The sequence below is a fragment of the Balaenoptera acutorostrata genome, chromosome 14 (genome assembly GCF_949987535.1).
Source record: "Balaenoptera acutorostrata chromosome 14, mBalAcu1.1, whole genome shotgun sequence".
NCBI classification, from domain to species: domain Eukaryota; kingdom Metazoa; phylum Chordata; class Mammalia; order Artiodactyla; family Balaenopteridae; genus Balaenoptera; species Balaenoptera acutorostrata.
In genome coordinates, this window is record NC_080077.1 from 85,729,052 (window position 1) to 85,747,342 (window position 18,291).

At 39.7% G+C, this 18,291-nt stretch overlaps 1 protein-coding gene across 3 annotated transcripts in view; it reads right to left on the reverse strand.

Annotated features, from left to right (window-relative positions):
• SMAP1 (small ArfGAP 1) overlaps positions 1-18,291 on the reverse strand; it is a 152,916-nt gene that overhangs the window by 78,771 nt on the left and 55,854 nt on the right. For all 3 annotated transcript variants that reach the window (XM_057527961.1, XM_057527960.1, XM_057527962.1), the window contains one exon: positions 4,465-4,550. In XM_057527961.1, the coding sequence (XP_057383944.1) occupies positions 4,465-4,550 (86 nt within the window). The remainder of the gene's footprint in view (positions 1-4,464; positions 4,551-18,291) is intronic.

Sequence of the window (18,291 nt, forward strand, 5' to 3'; positions counted from 1 at the left end):
TAGCTATCTATTTTACATCTGGTAGTGTATATATGTCAGTGCCACTCTCTCACCTCGTCCCAGCTTCCCCTTCCCCCTCCCGGTGTCCTCAAGTCCATTCTCCACGTCTGCGTCTTTATTCCTGTCCTGCCCCTAGGTTCTTCAGAACCATTTTTTTGGGTAAAAAACATTTTTGAAGACTATAGTATTACATTAGATATAGAAGCTGGTCTCATGGTCCAAGAGATGTCATCTTATACTCTTATCATTAGTAGTTATCTATCTCAAATGTCTTTAGACAAAATCCCTCTTTAGTTTCTGACAACCTTAGGTTATCTTTCTGTAAACAGCAAGAGGTCAACACCTCATATGAACATGACCATAATTTGCAAACGCTTTACAAGTAACATTTAGTTTGAAAACTCAAACAGACATGCTTGAGCTAACAGTAGCAAAGACACACATTATCTAAGAGCCTGACCTGAATCACACCAGGTACTCAAAAATTGACACTTTCACCTAGACCTTATGGTCTTAGCTGCAAAGAGTCCCAAACTATAAGCCTATCTATTTTTAAAAGCCATCCACCAGGACTCAAATGTGACAACACTGATTTTACTCAGACTATCATCATTAAGTATAATAATATCCAAGTGTCCTTACACACGAGGGAAAGTCTGGAGGCTTTGGGAAGTTTCTTAACAGCTCTTTGAGAACCCTACCCTCTCGCCTGCCAAGAATAAAAATATTATGCTCTATCTGAGCTGCTCTGAAAATTTAGAAAGCTAATGTACATAAAGGGCCAAACTCAGGGCTTGGCACACAGGGAACCCTCGCTGAGCAGGAAAGCTACTGCAGTTGTTTCCAATGCCACACCCTTACTGTGTCAAAGGTCAAGGACTTACTGATACCAGACACCAAAAAGCTCATCTCTCCTGAAATGTTTAGATAAGGACCAAACATTTAAGGACATAGCAAAAAACACCAGAGAAGAGAACCCACCATCTCACTAATCCTTTACTTCTATTAGGTTCACCATAAAATGGATGGTAATTACTTAAGAAACAGAATTCCTACCAATGTGTACCAAATGGTACACAGAAGAGGGCAGTGTAAGAGGACACCGAGGTCCTGTCCTCCCCGAATACCTTCAGGGCTTTGTCAAAGCAACACAGCATCACGGGGATGAATTAAATCCCTTGGAAGCCACATTCATCCACCACATACCACATAAAGGACACCAAATGTCAAGAATCTCAAGTAATTTACCCTCTTAACGTTCAAGAGAAGTCCAAAAATCCCAGTTCAAACCAAACCAACCCCCCCCACCCACACACACAAACACACACACACATACACACAAACTTCCAGACAAGGGAGCTTCTTCAATCTGAGGGATTTTACATGTTAACTCAGGCCTGGGGGCGAGGAGCAGAAAAGGAATAAGCTAATACGAGTAGCAAGCAGTGGTAACCACCACCTGGAACACAGCTTGTTTGCTCTGCGGTATCTCCTTCCACCATGCTCTCTTCCTCAGGATTCTGCCCTACGCCCTCACTTCCCAGAGGAGAAGGAAAACAGCATGCCCAAGATTCTCAATAAAACCCCCAAAAAGAATACAGGACCAGGGACTTCTCTGGTGGTGCAGTGGTTAAGAATTTGCCTGCCAATGCAGGGGACACGGGTTCCAGCCCTGGTCGGGGAAGAGCCCACACGCCACGGAGCAACTGGGCCCGTGAGCCACAGCTACTGAGCCTGCGCCCTAGAGCCCGCGATCCACAACTACTGAGCCCGCGTGCCACAACTACTGAAGCCCGCACGCCTAGAGCCCGTGCTCCGCAACAAGGGAAGCCACCGCAATGAGAAGAGTGCCCATGCACTGCAGCGAACAGTAGCCCCCTCTCTCCGCAATGAGAAAGCCCGCGCGCAGCAACAAAGACCCAAGGCCAAAAATAAATAAATTTATTTAAGAAAAGAATACGGGACCACTGCCCTAGGTAAACACAACTTTAGCAAGCATTTTTCTATCACCTACATGCTAAGTGACTCTCCAGTCTACACTGCATTTCCTGCTTTCTTTTAGGGTCCAGACTCCTGTTTCCAGCTTCTAGATGGGCATCTCCATGCATGTGTCCCACAGACACCTCATCCTGCCCAAAGTGATGGCTCACTGTCTTCAACTTGTAACCCTTACACCTTCATCTGGTACTGAATTCCTTCCCCAAAGAAGTTTACCTCACTCACAGAACCTTAGCCAAGCTAGGAACCTTGGGGTCATCGCAGTGTCTTCCTTGGAAACAGAGGCAATCTTAACCTAATCCAACTGCTCCTGCCTTCCCAGCTCCCTTCCACTCTCCCCAATTCCCCCCTGCCTGTTCTCAAGTCTCCTACGTAATTCATCTCTTCATCACTGCTCCTCTCAGGGCTGTACTAGTAGTCTACGTGCCCTCTGTGACCCCACGACCTCCTCCAACTCATCTTCCTTGTGGTAGAAGCTAATATTTCTAATGTTTCTCCTGCCTCAAAACTCGTCATGGCTTTTCAAATCCTTCAATCCTTTGGGCCAATGAAATGAGGTACTGCTCTATATGCTACCTATATGCTGCTCTATATGGTACTGAAAACCCTTCACAATCTGGAAAAATGAGCTTCTTCTGCCACTGGCCCCACGAAACTTAAATCTTGTCATATCAAAACTTTAAAATGTCAAGTGTCCTCACACCTTCATACTTCTGCTCACACAATTTTTTATGCCTGAAATGTACCACCCACTCCTACCCTAGGATCTTGCTATAATAAAAATAGCCTGGGATATCAGACTGCTAAATGTGTGGGAAGGAGGTGGGGGAAGCAGAAACAGAACAGAACAAATATTAACTTCTTGAATATAACCCAAAAGGTTTCTATACAAATATGAAAATATATATATAATGGCCTGTATCTCTGAGAAAAGATCAATTTTTTTCATTGTTTGATCACACAAACTGTTTTAGTATACACATGGGTAGTATACAACTGTTCTTTTTTTTTTTTTTAAGTTACACATAATTTTTTTAAAAATATTTATTTACTTGACTGCGTCAGGTCTTAGTTGAGGCATGTGGGATCTTTCGTTGTGGCGCGTGGGCTCTGCTCTTCCTTGTGGCATGCGGACTTCTATCAAGTTGTGGCTCGCGGGCTCAGTAGTTGTGGTGTGCGGGCTCTCTAGTTGTGACGTGAGGGCTGCACAGCGCGTGGGCTCAGTATTTGTGGCGCACAGGCTCTCTAGTTGTGGCACGCGGGCTCGGTAGTTGTGGCGCACAGGCTCTCTAGTTGTGGTGAGTGGGCGCGGTAGTTGCGGCACGCGGGCCTAGTTGCCCCCCCACCCCGGCACGTGGGATCCTGGTTCCCCGACCAGGGATCGAACCCGCGTCCCCTGAACTGGAAGGCAGATTCTTAACCACTGGATCACCAGGGGAGTCCAGTACACAACTGATCTTTAAGAAACTACGTTATATTGCCAAAATCACAAAAATCACCTTTGGATAAAATCACATATACCTGCAATCAATTAGATAATCTTACTCTGATGAGCTTTTTCTCAAACTTCAATATGAGTTCAAGGAATCCTATAAAATCAAACGATTTCTCTTTAACATGTGAAAAAAAAAAATCCTGACTAAAATGCCTGTGAGAAAATATTCCCCTCATTCATTAGGTCAGATGCGAAAGGAGATAGAGCCGCGCAGCCTGTGACCCACGGAAGGTCAGCAGTGACACGACCCCACATCCCTGCCGCCATCCACGTCCACCGAGTATGGGATTTGTCTGTCAACTGCTTCACATAATTACCACATAAAGGTGATCAAAGGAAATTCCTCCAGGGACTTCCCTGGTGGTCCAGTGGTTGAGAATCCGCCTGCCAATGCAGGGGACATGGGTTCAATCCCTGGTCGGGGAACTAAGATCCCACATGCTGTGGGGCAACTAAGCCCGTGCACCACAACTAGAGAGCCCGCACGCTGCAACTACTGAGCCCATGCACTCTAGAGCCCACACGCCACAACTAGAGAGAAGCCCAAGTGCCGCAACGAAGACCCAATGCAGCCAAATAAATAAATAAATATTCAAAAGAAACTTCTCTGGAAATGATTTTTCAAAAATACTCAAGATGCTCACAAATCAAATCTCTAATAATAGTCTAAAGTAATAAACAACCTATATGCTCCAATCAAGAGTTGGAGATCAATCAAGAGGAATCAGTTATAATATTTTATACTTAATAATAATTACATAAAAATACTATATAGATCATGTATTACCAGATTCCTATTAAAAACTTACCATATACTAAGCATAGCTCAGGGCAAATCAATTTCTATTTTTCATGAACAACAGTATGATAAAGGTCACATCTTCCTAAATATTCAATACAAAGTTAAAATATGAACTATAAAAATGAGCTGATTGTTTTAAACCCCACAATAAAGAAATGTTAAAGGATACTGATCTGTCTGTGGTCTTCGAAAGTTCTCTGGAAGATTGGCTTCATATAGTAGTCTTGCTTTAGTATTTCCCATATCTTGCATGCACTATAATAAAAAAAATCACATATTTTCATTACTCATATAAACATTAAAAAGTAATTCCTATACACACATACATACAAACACCAGACATTTATCATTTCCAATATATATTCTTTAGAAAAATAATTTATATCACAACTATGAAATGAATTACTCAAGTTCAAAACAGAAGCATAGTTTTAATCCTTCACACGTCTTCAACATACATGGATCTGCAGTTTTCTAATGTCTTTTTCCGTGACTACAATACCACCTTCATTTACACTCACTACTTCCTAAAAGTGGATTCCCTGGCAGTTCGTGGTATTACTATTGTTTTAAATGTACCACTTGAACAACACTGCCATTTCTAAGGCTAGTAACTCAAGATCAAATTTTCTTTGTTTTGAGCTTCAACATACTGTGAGGTTTTCATGATTTACAATCAAGGCCACAATGGAGAGCAGTCAGGCAGAAACAGGGCCGCCCTAGAACACAACAGAAGCGGATTCACTTTCTTGGGGTTATTAATCTCTTTAAGATTCTGCCAACAGCTATGGGTCCTCCTCTCGCTACCAAAACGCTGTGCCTAATGGCCAAATTTTACATACAAGTTCAGGAGTTCACAGGACTCTCCCTAAAATCTATCAACCCCAACGGTTAAGAACCACTGCCAAGGAGGCATAAGATAATTAAACTGGTTGAAATGATTATTAAGTTTCTGGATCATCTATGAGTAAGGACTAACCAAAGAGTACTTCCAGGATATTCTACTACATTAGAAACTGAATTAACATTTACAAACAAAACATTATTCTATCACTATTTTACATCATTTTCATGGAGCTTAAGTTCCTTAAAATGTTTTAATTGGTTGAAAGATCTGCTTTTATAATTCCTTTTTCCCCTGATTTCCTAAACACCCCCCCCCCACGTCCCCAAGAAGACAATCCAGGCTTAACAGATCACTAGATGTCATCCTTGAGTTGTAGCCCTCAAGGGGATACAGAACCCTCTTCCTTCAGATAAAAAAATACAGTGACTTTTCTCCCAACTGAGAGTTCTAAGTTATGCAAAATACTAATGTAAACCCATTTCTGGACACCTACACCACCCAACCTCAACATAAGAATTCTTTCAGGGTAAACGAGATTTCGAAGTCATTCCTCTAGAGATAACGAGAAAGTGAAGTAATAAAGGGCTGGGAACCATTAAGGGATAGTAAGCTGAAAAAAAAAGAAAATGTTTTGCTATTTCGCTCTGGAGAGGAGAGAGTAGGCCGAGGGCTCCTCCGCGTCATGAGGCACAGTGGCATGGAGTCAGTCAGCGTGAGGAGGGCTAGGGGACAATCCTGTGAGTGGGGAGAAGAGCGGAGAAACTTTCAGGACAGCTAACCCTTCCTGAAAAAAGGAAAACCGTTTTCCATCGCAAGCATTCAATGACGCCGCATCTTTGTGCGGGGGCACGTGGGAATTCAGGAGTAGAGACGACCAACTCACGTCATCATAAAGGCATCAAACATTTGGAAAGAACGAGACCAAGAGAAAGTGTGCATAATATATGCAATGAAGCAAAAAGTAACTTAGATACAGCTCACAGAAGCTACAAAAATGAGAAAACTTGAAGTTTCTAACACACAAACAAGAGTACATAAAAATTTTAACAGAAAATTACTTAGCAGGACTAAAAACAGTATCTGCTATACGTGCCATATCTCATTGATCCAAAGTTACATTTTTCTTCATATGACAACATTCATGAAGTGGAAATACATCTCACAACTGATCGTGTCTTGTAAGTGATCATTTTTTTCTAATTAGTCCATAAAATGTAGGTGTTTCTTACAGTGATATTATCTTATATTCAATAAATATGACTCTATACATTTTATATAAATATTCTCTTTAATATAGGTCATTAATATTTTATTTGGGCAAAATAAAAAATTAAGAACACGGCATACATGTACATTATACCAAATTATTTAATTTTGTTCTAGGGATGCTATCCATCACAGTTAGACAGGAGGAAAAAAAGGTATAAAATCTGAAAGGGAGAAGTGATGTGAAATTATGAGCCATTTCTACAGGAGACCACTGCCAAAAAGTGACTTGACGCAAGTGCTCGCGTGTGTGTGTGTCTCTGTTAGCTGGGACTGGGGGAAACAAGGAATCAATAACATCACGGATGTAGAGAGATCATTTTGTAAGGAGAAGGAAGACACTAGTAAGCTCAGATAATTTCTAAGTTTCTAAAAAGTAGAACAGAGTAGGGTGGAAGGAAAGTCTGCAGTGAAAGGATTAGTGGAGATGAAACTGGTTCAGCCACTGGAGATGGTTAGAGTGAGGAGAAAAAAACAACAGGAGCTGGCATTCTGGGGAGGTGATAGGAGTGTGGTAGAAACTAGCTGTCCTCAGAGTGTCAAGACACTACAGGCAAGGGCCCTATAGGACACGTGAAAATTTATTCTGTTGGACTTAAGAGCAAATTCTGGTAATTGGCAGAAGAAAATAATGAAACAGCCTAACAGCTACAGTAACAAGCATTAGCCTCAATATCTTATTAATATATATAAATAATACAGTATTATAAATTAGATGTATTATATATAATATATAAATTGCATATAAATTGCATATATATTATATAAATTGCTTATATATATGCCATTTAAAAGTTTTTAAAATTCTGATTTAGATATTATTACACTAATTTGACAGGAAAGGAAACTGAAGCTGCAAGATGTTAAGTAACAGGCCCAAGAGTCTCCACTAGAATTTAACTCCTGACAGAACCAACATCAGCCACTGGCAGTCTAGACACCTCAGGCTGCAGCCAATGGAACTGGGGACCATATCACGCAGGGCTCACGAACACCAGGCTCTCTGCTTTAAAGGCTCAGCTTTCATTTTACAGATGAGGAAACAAGCACAAAGAGGTTCCCTGCTGGGTAATTCAAGGAATCAGTTACAGAGTTTTAAAAACATTTTAAAATAGATATTTATTTACATAGTAAACTATAGTTCATCTCAAAATTGATTTTTTAAAAACAAGCCAAGCATCCAGTGAGCAGAAATGTATTGATATTCTTGACAAACAAACCATTGTGAGAATATATGAAATACAAAGTCAACATTCATTTTTACTTTAAGAAAAATACATTAATATATTGAAGAATAAGTGAAATGTGTACTCCACAGTTATGATAAATGCCATTTAGGCAGGACATATTTTAAAAGTAATGTTATTTACTATGCCTATTAAATTCAATCTGTCCTCCTTTTATACTTTATATGGTCCTAGAAAGATGAATTTTATATTGTACTTTTTGATGAATGATCTTCATCCAAAACCACCACCATTATAACCGCAAAGGCAGGCTTCACCTGGAAATGGCATAATAGGACACACTTACGAATCCCAAAGCCCGCTATTAAAAGCCCTTGTCCTCATAATCTGAGGGCTTTCAGCTTCTCCCCCACAACCCAGTACACAGAACAACAGCTGCCCAAAGCCTCACCCATCACTTGAGACTCAATTTTTAAAAATACTGTTTGAATCGAAATGCTGAAAAGCCTCTATGGGCTAAACACATTGTCATCACAATCTAATGCAGATGAAGCATTTCTACTTCTGAAACTTTCAAAGTAGACAACATATCACCCAGTCCCAGTTTTAGCACTAAAAAACAATAAAACTTACATTCTAAAAGAGTTCTAAACGTTTTAATGTTTTACAGAGACTGAAGAGAACTGAGGTTGTCAATTTAAAGTTTTAATTGGCATTTATTTATTGGATTGTGTAATTTAATAAACATACCCAAAAACTAAAAAAAAAAAAAAGTGGGAATAGATTTTTTAAAGGCATTATCAATAAGTAAGCAAACAAATTTAATAGGAAATTTTATTTTTATGTAACACTACTGTGTATGTTTAAAAAAAAAAAAAAAAAGGCATTGTTTTATGTCAATGGGGCATCTCCAGTGGAAAAACATGGTAATTAAGCAGCACACGAAAACAGTTTTACACAAAAAGGGCCATGAAATGAATGCAAAGATAAAAGGCAACAGGAACATACAGAAACAAAGAGTGCCCAAGTTTAAGTCATTGTCAATATCAGGAAATAATAAAAGACAAGATAAATGACAGGCCACCTGAAGTTCCAACTCAATGATTCATTCTCCTGAGAATAAAATTTGTCACATTTCTTCTTTTCTTTAATCTTCCAAAATCCTGGGACGTGGAACCTACCCACGTGACACCACTGCTCCAGGGCACGCTGCTCCTATTCGTCCCAGGCCGCGCACACCCAGCGCAGGCCAGCCCAGGGCCAGGGTCTGTGTTTAGGAACCAGGCCCCTGGGCCTCCCCTCTCCTTCACCTTGTGCGCCCTCCCCCTTGCTCAGCACCTATCCCAAGTGTCCCTGGAGCGTCTCCTGCACTTTCTCTCTCTCAGCAGCAACCATTTATGAGCAAACTAAAACCCACACTAATGGATTGTTTCAGGAAGCTATCTGCATAGTTTTCATAAATTTTTATGTGTGTACTGACTTGCCCTTTGGGGTTTACTGGCTATTTTTAAAAATGGAATAAGTGGAAAAAAGAATAACAGCTACAAAATAAAGGATTGAGATGACTAATTGCTTTGTTGCAAATGACTAGGTTACAATGTGGCAATTAGATCTTCTAAACTCCCAATGGCAAAAATGCAAAACATCAAAATAATCAATAGAATCTTACACATTAGCGTGTCATGGAAGGATGCTACAGGTCTATGCTAAATCTGGAGGAAAAAAAGGTAAAAAACTATGTAAATTAAAACACTTCTACCCATTTTCTGAGAAATAGACGCGGGTGGGGGGGGGGGGGCGCGGGGAAGAAGACTCTTACTCCCAGGTCAAAAGACTATTGTGTAAGGATACGAAAATAGCTAAAAATGTGTATCACCTATATGTTTGTATATATGCATAAAACATTTCAGGAAGAATATACAAGAAACTGAAAAATAGGGTTGTTCCTACAGAGGGAAACTGGATGACTGAGGGACAAAAACGGGAGAGAGACCACCCATTTTATACCTTCTGTACCCTTTGATGTTTGTACCATGTCCATATGTTTCCCACTCCCCAACACAATAAAATAGTCAGAGGGGGGCTTCATTAATCCTGCACTGTTCCTAAATAAAATACATCCAGAGGGAGCTTAGCCAGGGATCCAAGCAGCACGTGACTCAGAGCAAGGAGACCTCCTCTCACTAGGGCCCTCCACCTCCACTAAGAGAACAGGGTCTCCTGACGATCAGAGACGTTATGATCGAATAAAATTAATACATTTAACGAGTCCCATCCAAGATTATCTTACAGTCAAAATACATTCAAAATATAAATATGGCATTTACATGCCAGGTGTTTTCCCAGTATCATTACCTTCATTATTGTTGCTGAAGATGACATCATTGAAATTTCAACTCTTATTAGTTTCTGCTTCTTCAGATTTCAATGGTATTTGGTTTTGTGTGGGAGAGGGCGCACTACTTGCTCTATTTTCTATTCATTAAAATTTTTAGAACACAAAGACTAAAATTTCCAACTGCCTTAGCTTAACGTGTGTGTGGGGGGGGGGGGGTTGTGTGTGTGTGTGTGTGTGTGTGTGTGTGTGTGTGTGTGTGTGTGTATACGTATATATATATTTTAAAACCTCATAATTAAAAAGAGAAATTGTAGTCCCTGGTAATTCTTCATGTCAGTGACTCACCTCTACTACCACTTGAAACTTTCCAGAATAGTTCTCTATCCTCCTCTCAAAAGCCACCAGGATTTCTTGCATAGCAGCAAGCTTTTCAGGACTGGTTTCAAGATCTTTTGGGTTCCAGCTGCTGGAAAAGAAGGGCCACTGTTTTTGGTCTCAGGAACTCTTTGGAAATATTTAATACAGAGTCCATTCCTTCAGTTTTCATGAAATTGTGTTTTAGGGGAGTCGATCTCTTTCTGTTTTAATTGTTGTTTTTAAGAACAAAGTAAGTAAACCACACGTATTTAAAAATTAAAATTGTTAAATGATGATGTGGAATCAGAGGTACCAGTTTTCCTATTTTTCACAATTTCTAGATATTCTCAGATCTTGATTCATATGTTGCAGCATTGGCTAGTTGCTACAAACAGAGAACGAATTCTTTTTTTTTAAGCAATAAAATTAAACACTGTTATGATAAAACTGGAAAAGTTTCACATTACAGTCTTCTGTCATCTCTACTTACTATGAAATTCATACCATTTGAAGTCCAGGGATAAACCACTACTTTCGTCCTAGGTGCTTAAGGCCCACCTCAGGAGTCATCTGGACTCTTGCCCCTTCTGTCAGAAGTCTTAGTGATTCTAACTTTAATATTTTTGTAGGTTTACCCCGTTAATTTACAACCTCATTGCCACTACTTTAGCTGAAGATCTAGTCACCCACTGCCCAGGCCACTGCAGGAACAAGCCCCTCGGATATATGTTCTTAAAAGGAACATAAGGAACATAACGTTAGATGTCGCTCTTCAACTGAGAACACGTTAAGCGCTCGTAGGCTGTCCCTCTCCCCATCCCCTATCCCTCACAGGATCAAGGCCACACCAGCCCCTGCCCGCAACTTTCACCTTCACCCCCTGTGCACATACAACTGCCCCCAATAACTGCCTTACTTTCTCAAATACGACATACGTTTTCTATCTTTCTGCCTAGAAGGCCCTCTGCACACTGCTGCATGCTTTTAGAAATTAATAAAGGTCACTGTCAAAAAGGTAATGAGACACTTAAAAGATATGCTTAGAACTTACGATATCACTAGACACTGAGGGCATTTTTTTTTTTAAGGGAAAAAAAGGAGCCACTACTAAGTAACTTGCTGAAGATGGCCCGCCATTTAGCCGACAAAGCCTAACCCAGAGCCCAGGTCTACAGAGTCCCAGGCCAGCGCTCTGACCACACCTGCTATTCTCGATCATTTTACATTCACACAAAGCAGGAAGAGAAGCAACCTGGCCTCTAAAATACTGTGTGCGATGAAATTAACAATAATTGTGTTCCCAGATGATCCACTCACACAGGTATTCTACATTCACTGCCACTCAACAGCTTCGTACCCAACAGAGCACTCCCTATGGGACAGAAGCCCGTATCTTCAAGCAGCTTGTGATTTCTTTGGTTACACTCTCAGTCCCACCTCGACAGTACGGAATTAATAGGGTTAATGAGTGACTTGAGCCAAGAACTACAGCCAGTCAAGAACTATAGCCAGTCACTAGGAAAAGGGAATTCTGAAAAGCATTACTGATATTTTTAAAAGTTTAACCTCAAAAACAATTAATAAAATCAAGAGAAAAATCACAATCATGCACATTCAGATTCAAAATAAATGTGACCTTTTCCCCCAATGGACTGTTTAAAATGCAAACCTCCTATTAAACTTCACAGATTAAATTTTGTTATAGACAGTATCACATTTCTTTCTTCACCTCACTCCGCACATCAGGTAATAGATAAACCCAGCACTGTGCTGCCACCTTGCTCTGCTTCTTTGAGGACACATTTAACGATCCTGGCAAGGAGTTGGCATAAGCTGAATCTCAGTCAACTGGTTTGCAGGGCAGAAATTGAGACACAGATGTAGAAAACAAACGTATGGACACCAAGCGGGGAAAGCGGCAGGGTGGTGGTGGTGTGATGAATTGGGCGATTGGGATTGACATGTATACACTGATGTGTATAAAACTGATGACTAATAAGAATCTGCTGTATAAATAAATAAATAAATAAAATTTAAAATGCAAAAAAAAATACAAAAGCTTCCTCTAAGCAGTTTGAGAATGGGCCATTGCAGAAAATCTGTAAAATGGATACACAATTAAAAAAAAAAGTTGTGTGTACATGAGGCCACAATTTGAGAAATTTCATCAGCTTGATGGAATTATAATGAGTACTCCTCCCACAAAATAAGAAAAAAGTTGTTTGACCAGGGGTCTCTTGAATAAGTGTGTACCAAGAATTGTATACTGAAAGCTTTTTATGTGTCTGGTTATATAAGGCACTATGGAAATTTATCTAAGGGTCAAAACCTTGAGAGGTTAAACAATGTTCTAACACATACAGGTCAAATGTGGTTAAATTATAGAGTGCTTCAAATTAGCTTTCTTAATGACAACTTTATTCTATTAAATATTACTTGTCATGGGAATTCTGTAACAGCAGTGACGGTTTCTGAAGCTCTGAGAAGCTCCTTACAAAAAAAAAAAAAGAAAGTAGTACTAGATTAAAAACACCAAAACCCATGCACAATATTCACACCAAAATTTGGTGATGGAGTATCCCCACAAATCCCGAGATGCCATCAGGTAAGGACAAGGCATAATGACCACTAGACCTGCCTGCAGCTAATGAATGAGGTGTCAGGTGGATCTGAGAACAGAACACTAAGACAGTGGAGAAATACAAACTGGAAACTGCTGTGAAGCAACGTGAAGAAGGCAGATGAAGCTGAAAGGGATTTTACCCACCCGAAGAGCAAGGAAGTGCAAGAAGCTGGGAACGGGGAGGCGCTCCCATGAGGAACCACCAGATCTCCCTTCCAGGACAAGGCCCTACACTGCGTAGAAACTCCTGGGAAATGATTCAAAACGGAGCAGGGCAGAGATAATGGAGATAAAGGACGAGAAGGTCCAGAGAAAAGTGGGAGAGGGAACAGAGCAATCATCTCAGAAAACAAGTGGTTTTACTTTTTAAACATCATGTGAAAACAACAGAAGAGAGAAGTCTGTGAGGTTAGAAAAGCTATCTTGAATAAGAGTTCGTTTTAAAGGCAGTGAGAAACTAATGTCACATAAAGATGATCAACAGAAAACAATCAAGGTCAAGTCTCATACATAGTTATCAGAAAAGGAGAATAAGACGTGAAACAATGTCTCTGACAGTGAAGCCCCACGAGAACAAATACACCCAGGAAACAGATCAAAATGGTAGCCTACTAATTCAGAACAAGCTAAAAGACATAAATACAAAATACGAAAGAATATGTAAAATGAGTTCAAGGACGTGGTGTTATGAAAGAATAACTAAATCAGAAATTAGAAACATGCAGAATTAAAACGAAAACTCAGGAAAAGAATTAGAAATAAAAGAAAAAATATTTCAGAAATGAATATGAAATTAAATAGATGACCAGAGCAAATAAACACAGCAAACAACAGTCTAAGAAAACTGGAGAGGCAAAAGAAGAAAAAAATTTTAATGAAAAAAAAAAAAGTAATGAAAAGGATCCAAGAGAAAATGACAAATAATAGAGTCAGGCAATGAAGACCCAACAGCCAGGTAAGAGAGTCACTGAAAAAGGAAATTCAAACAAGGAAGCACGATACTAAAAAACTAGTTTTTAAAAAGTCACTGAAATAAAAAATTTGAAACTACATACTGGAAGAGCATACCACATGCAGGCATTTCCTGTCTAGAAGAAACCTCTTATATTTCAAGACCGAGACAGGTCAAACATAAAAGCACGAAAGAAGACAGATCATGCAAACATCAAGCAAGAGAGGGCTGCAGTAGCTCCAGACGACCGTGTAACAGCCGCGACACAGCTACACCGCCGCCGGGAAACAGAAAGACAATGAGCCGGTTACAGTGTTTTACACGTGCCAGTAGCCTCACTGGAAAACACAGGTAAGATCACTGTTAATAATATGTTTTATTTAATGCATCTTTCCCCTCTGCAGAACTCCCAGGAAAACATATTAACTTGTCTCACCTGCACCTAAAGGCTTACAATGGTGCCGTAATGCCATTTTTTGCAATGAACTTGACAATTTAACTACTCACCAAGAGCTAAGACCAGGCCCGGAGAAAGGATCAATGTGATACGTCCTTGGATCCTGTTCCAAGTAAAACAAACCTGCACAACCGCATGATTCAAGTAAAGTTTAAGTTCTGATTGCCTAACAGCACTCTAGTTCCCGGTTTCCATTTTTTAAAGACGGCAGAGGGAGCTCACAGGAGGCTGAACTTAACATCAACTGCAAGTCGTTTCATTTCACAAAATTAATACGCTTCTAGAGAATAAAATTTATCATAACTCCATCCAAAACATACTATGTCAGAAAGTGAAAGAGGAGAAAGCTTCTTCAGTGTATTCAGCCACTTTCATCCCCAACCTCTTAAATCTTTTACACCCCAATTCTACCCCGGAGGATGCACACAACGTGACCACAACATAAAAAGTACCTGTCATTTTAGGTGCTTTTCTACCCACAGAGAAGTAGTTAAAGTAACTATCAAGTCCCTTTTGCCTGCTCTCCCTGATTTGGCCTGATTAGGAACTGAAGCTGAGGTGACAGAATACAGCAAAGCTTACTGACGAAGATCAGCCAGAAATCCATGATGTTAGTAACTTCCTCAGGAAAAACCCTTTTCTAAGAAAAACCAAAAGTTTAAACTAAGACAAGCAGGTCAACGCTATGACACATCTATTGCCAAATTAAACTAAAGGCTACACCAAGTTACCTTATAGTAGGTTTTTCCGGGAATGACAAGGTTATCATAGAAATCTATACCTATTTATTTAGCTAGTGATTTTCTCTTTATGAAAGAAAATATCAAGAGCAAAAAAGTTTGTCCAGAACATTTTTAGAACCCGTCTTTCAGACTTAACCCAATCATCTTGTCACATTCTTTTGAATTACTGAAGAGTTCAGAAAATTTTTATCCTCTGGGGTGGAATTTGACTTCTGGAAAAAGTGGAATCACATCTCTAACTGTGATACACCGTCTTTATCCTAACACAGATAATGAAAATGTATTTTGAACTGCTGTGGTAACCAAAGAGGACTGGGCATACAATCAAAGAATCTCAAGCATGGAAGAGACTTCAGTCGTCCAACCTGCTCCCCACCTGCCATCCACTGCTTGAACCCCAGCTACACACCTCCAGGTGCTCGTCCAGCCTCTGCACAAACCATCCCAGGGATGGTAAACTGACTACCCTCCAAGGCAGTCAATTTCAGCGTGGGACGGCTTGAAATGCTGAAAAGTACTGCCTTCTAGTACCTGCATATACTACCCTGGAACTTCCACACACTAGCTTAAGTTAGACTCCCTATGGCTGCCGTATTTTTGGAATTTCACAAGTATATTGGAACATGCGGAGAAAAGGGGGAAAAATGGAAAGCAACAGAAACAACGAAAAAATTAAGAGCTGATGGAATACAAAGGCACAGGAAAGAACGCCAGTCTGGACAACCAGATGATTATTTAAATTTTAGATGTACCAAGCTACAGGTAAATAGACATCTACCAATCTTAACATTTACAAATGTACACATTAATTACTATGACTGTGGGCAAAATTTTCCATAATGAAACACTGAAACAATTTCATAAATCCTTTTTTCCTGTTTCCATAAGAAACATCTAGAGGTTCTGTTAATACTGTTAAAGAGCAGCTGTTAATTCTGATATTCTGTTCTTTATTCTACTCAAATGCACCATGTTATCTAGCAAAAAAAAAAAAATCCATGCCTGGTCACATCTATTCCTTTCTCTTAACTTCTATCATTGCATTAGCAGTCAGCTTTCTATGTTTTATGCAAAACATTTTTCACAAAGCAACAAGATTTTTAATTACTTAATAAGAGTTCTTCAATATACAAATATGAGTAGATAATGTAAAACCATGTTGAAATTCCAGTGCCTTGGAATCAACCTAACGGGCTAACTCCAGCCTTACCAAACACACCTGGGAAAATTACCAATTACTTCACACCAAGGATATCTAAGGTTTCTTAAGGCATGATGAATCCATGAATACCAAAGGTTTCGAACAGACAATCTAAAAGAAGAACTGAAACTCTACAGAAGTCACTACTGGAAAGAGAGGGAAAAACCATCTGCACAGAAAAATACCGGCTGAACCCATGAGAGTAACTGAGTTTTCCACATGGAGAAAGACAAAACTGTATAAAGTCTCCAGCAGGAGGGAAAAGCAGAAAAAGAAACAGGAAAAAACTACAGCGACTAAATAATGAAACAAAACAAAAGATGCGGATAGTAACTTTAGCTTCTCTTACACAGAAAAGGCTTCAAGGAGGCAGCGATGAGTGTCAGGGAAGCAGGGAGTCCAAGGCGGAGGTGGACGGAGAGCTGGGCCACTCCTGTGGCCAGAGGAGTGACTGTGTTCTTTGCGAGCGTGAACTCAGCAGAGTGGCAGGAATAAAACACGCTAGCAAAGGCAAAAGTCAGGCAAAGAAATGAAATCGCAGGTAAAGACCCTACTCAAGAAATCCAGCTGCTGAAGGAAGGTAAGAGCTAGTCGCTGGAGGACAGTGGCCGGCCACCGTGAGTCCTTGGTAAACGCTAACTGGTGAACAAGCCAACCAGCGAGTCAAGGAACACAACAGAGTCGAGGGCTGTTTGTTGGGGGTCAGAGGGCACAAGGGAAACTTTCATGAAAGGCGGGAGTGAGGCAGCGTGTTTCAAAGAGGAGGAAAGAGTTTAAAGATGTCTCCAAATGAACATAATTTTTTTAATTAGGTGGAAAAGCAGGAAGGAAGGCTGAGAATGAAAATAAAGGCAGAGAACCCGGCACCCACCACCTTCCTCCACCCTGCCCCTAGACCAAGAGAACAAACAGCTGGAAGTCAGATCGGAAACATTCGGAGGATGCGTGGACAGAAAATGAGAGGAGAGCTTCTGTTCTTCTGTTGTAACAGTACACAGTGATGTGAGGAGAGCTGGGTTCAAAGACCCCCCCCCTTCTAGTCCAAAGTGTAGTCCAAAGCTACAGCACAAATGGTAAAGCTATAAAGACACGGAAGGGAAAATGCCTACAAAATGTTGAAGGCAAGTCCACTATGCCTAGGGAGACGGGATATATTTTATAAATGAGTACATTTTAGTTGTGTGGGCTTGGTGTTTCCAAAAATATACCAAGTACCATATCAATAAATGACACTAGTAAGTAGTAAAACAAAGAGCATGTGAGAGAAGATTACTAAAAGATTTATAGATACATAAAATATTAAAAGTGGTCCAAAAGTCATCAGTTTAAACACCAAATATACGGAGTATACTTTCCACTATGGACAAAGCCTCACTGAGGTGTTTTATCGGACAACACAATTTACACGACTATCTACAAAGTGAGCTAAGAAACTTTACTCTTCATTTTTTTTAATCCCCATTTCTTTTTTTTAATTTATCTTTTTTATTGAAGTACAGCTGATTTACAGTGTTGTGTTACTCTCTGGTGCACAGCAAAGTGAGTGATTCAGTTATACATCTATATATATATAATTTTTTTCACATTCTTTTCCACTATGGTCTCTTGCAGGATATTGAATATAGTTCCCTGTGCTATACAGTACGACCTTGTTGTGTACTGTATTCTTTATTTTAACTCCTTCAATACAGACACTGAAAAATGAATAATTAAGAATTTTTAAATAATGGGGAAAAATGGTAATCAAGACGTGGAGTTGATGAACTAGTACAAAATTTTAAAGAAAAGTTATAGTATTTGTAAAAATATTGAAACATTGATCCTTTCCAAAAATTTGAGAAGTACCCAACAATAAACCCAAGATCAAAGACATTTAATCTATGAACCATGATTAAAAAAACTTTTATTAAAATTTAAGGTGAATAACTCTATTTCCATTCTATCAAAATAAAAGTAAGTTTCGGTAGATAAATTATTTTCTTTTAAAAGTAAGCATACAGCAATTCTAACACAGCTATAATATGA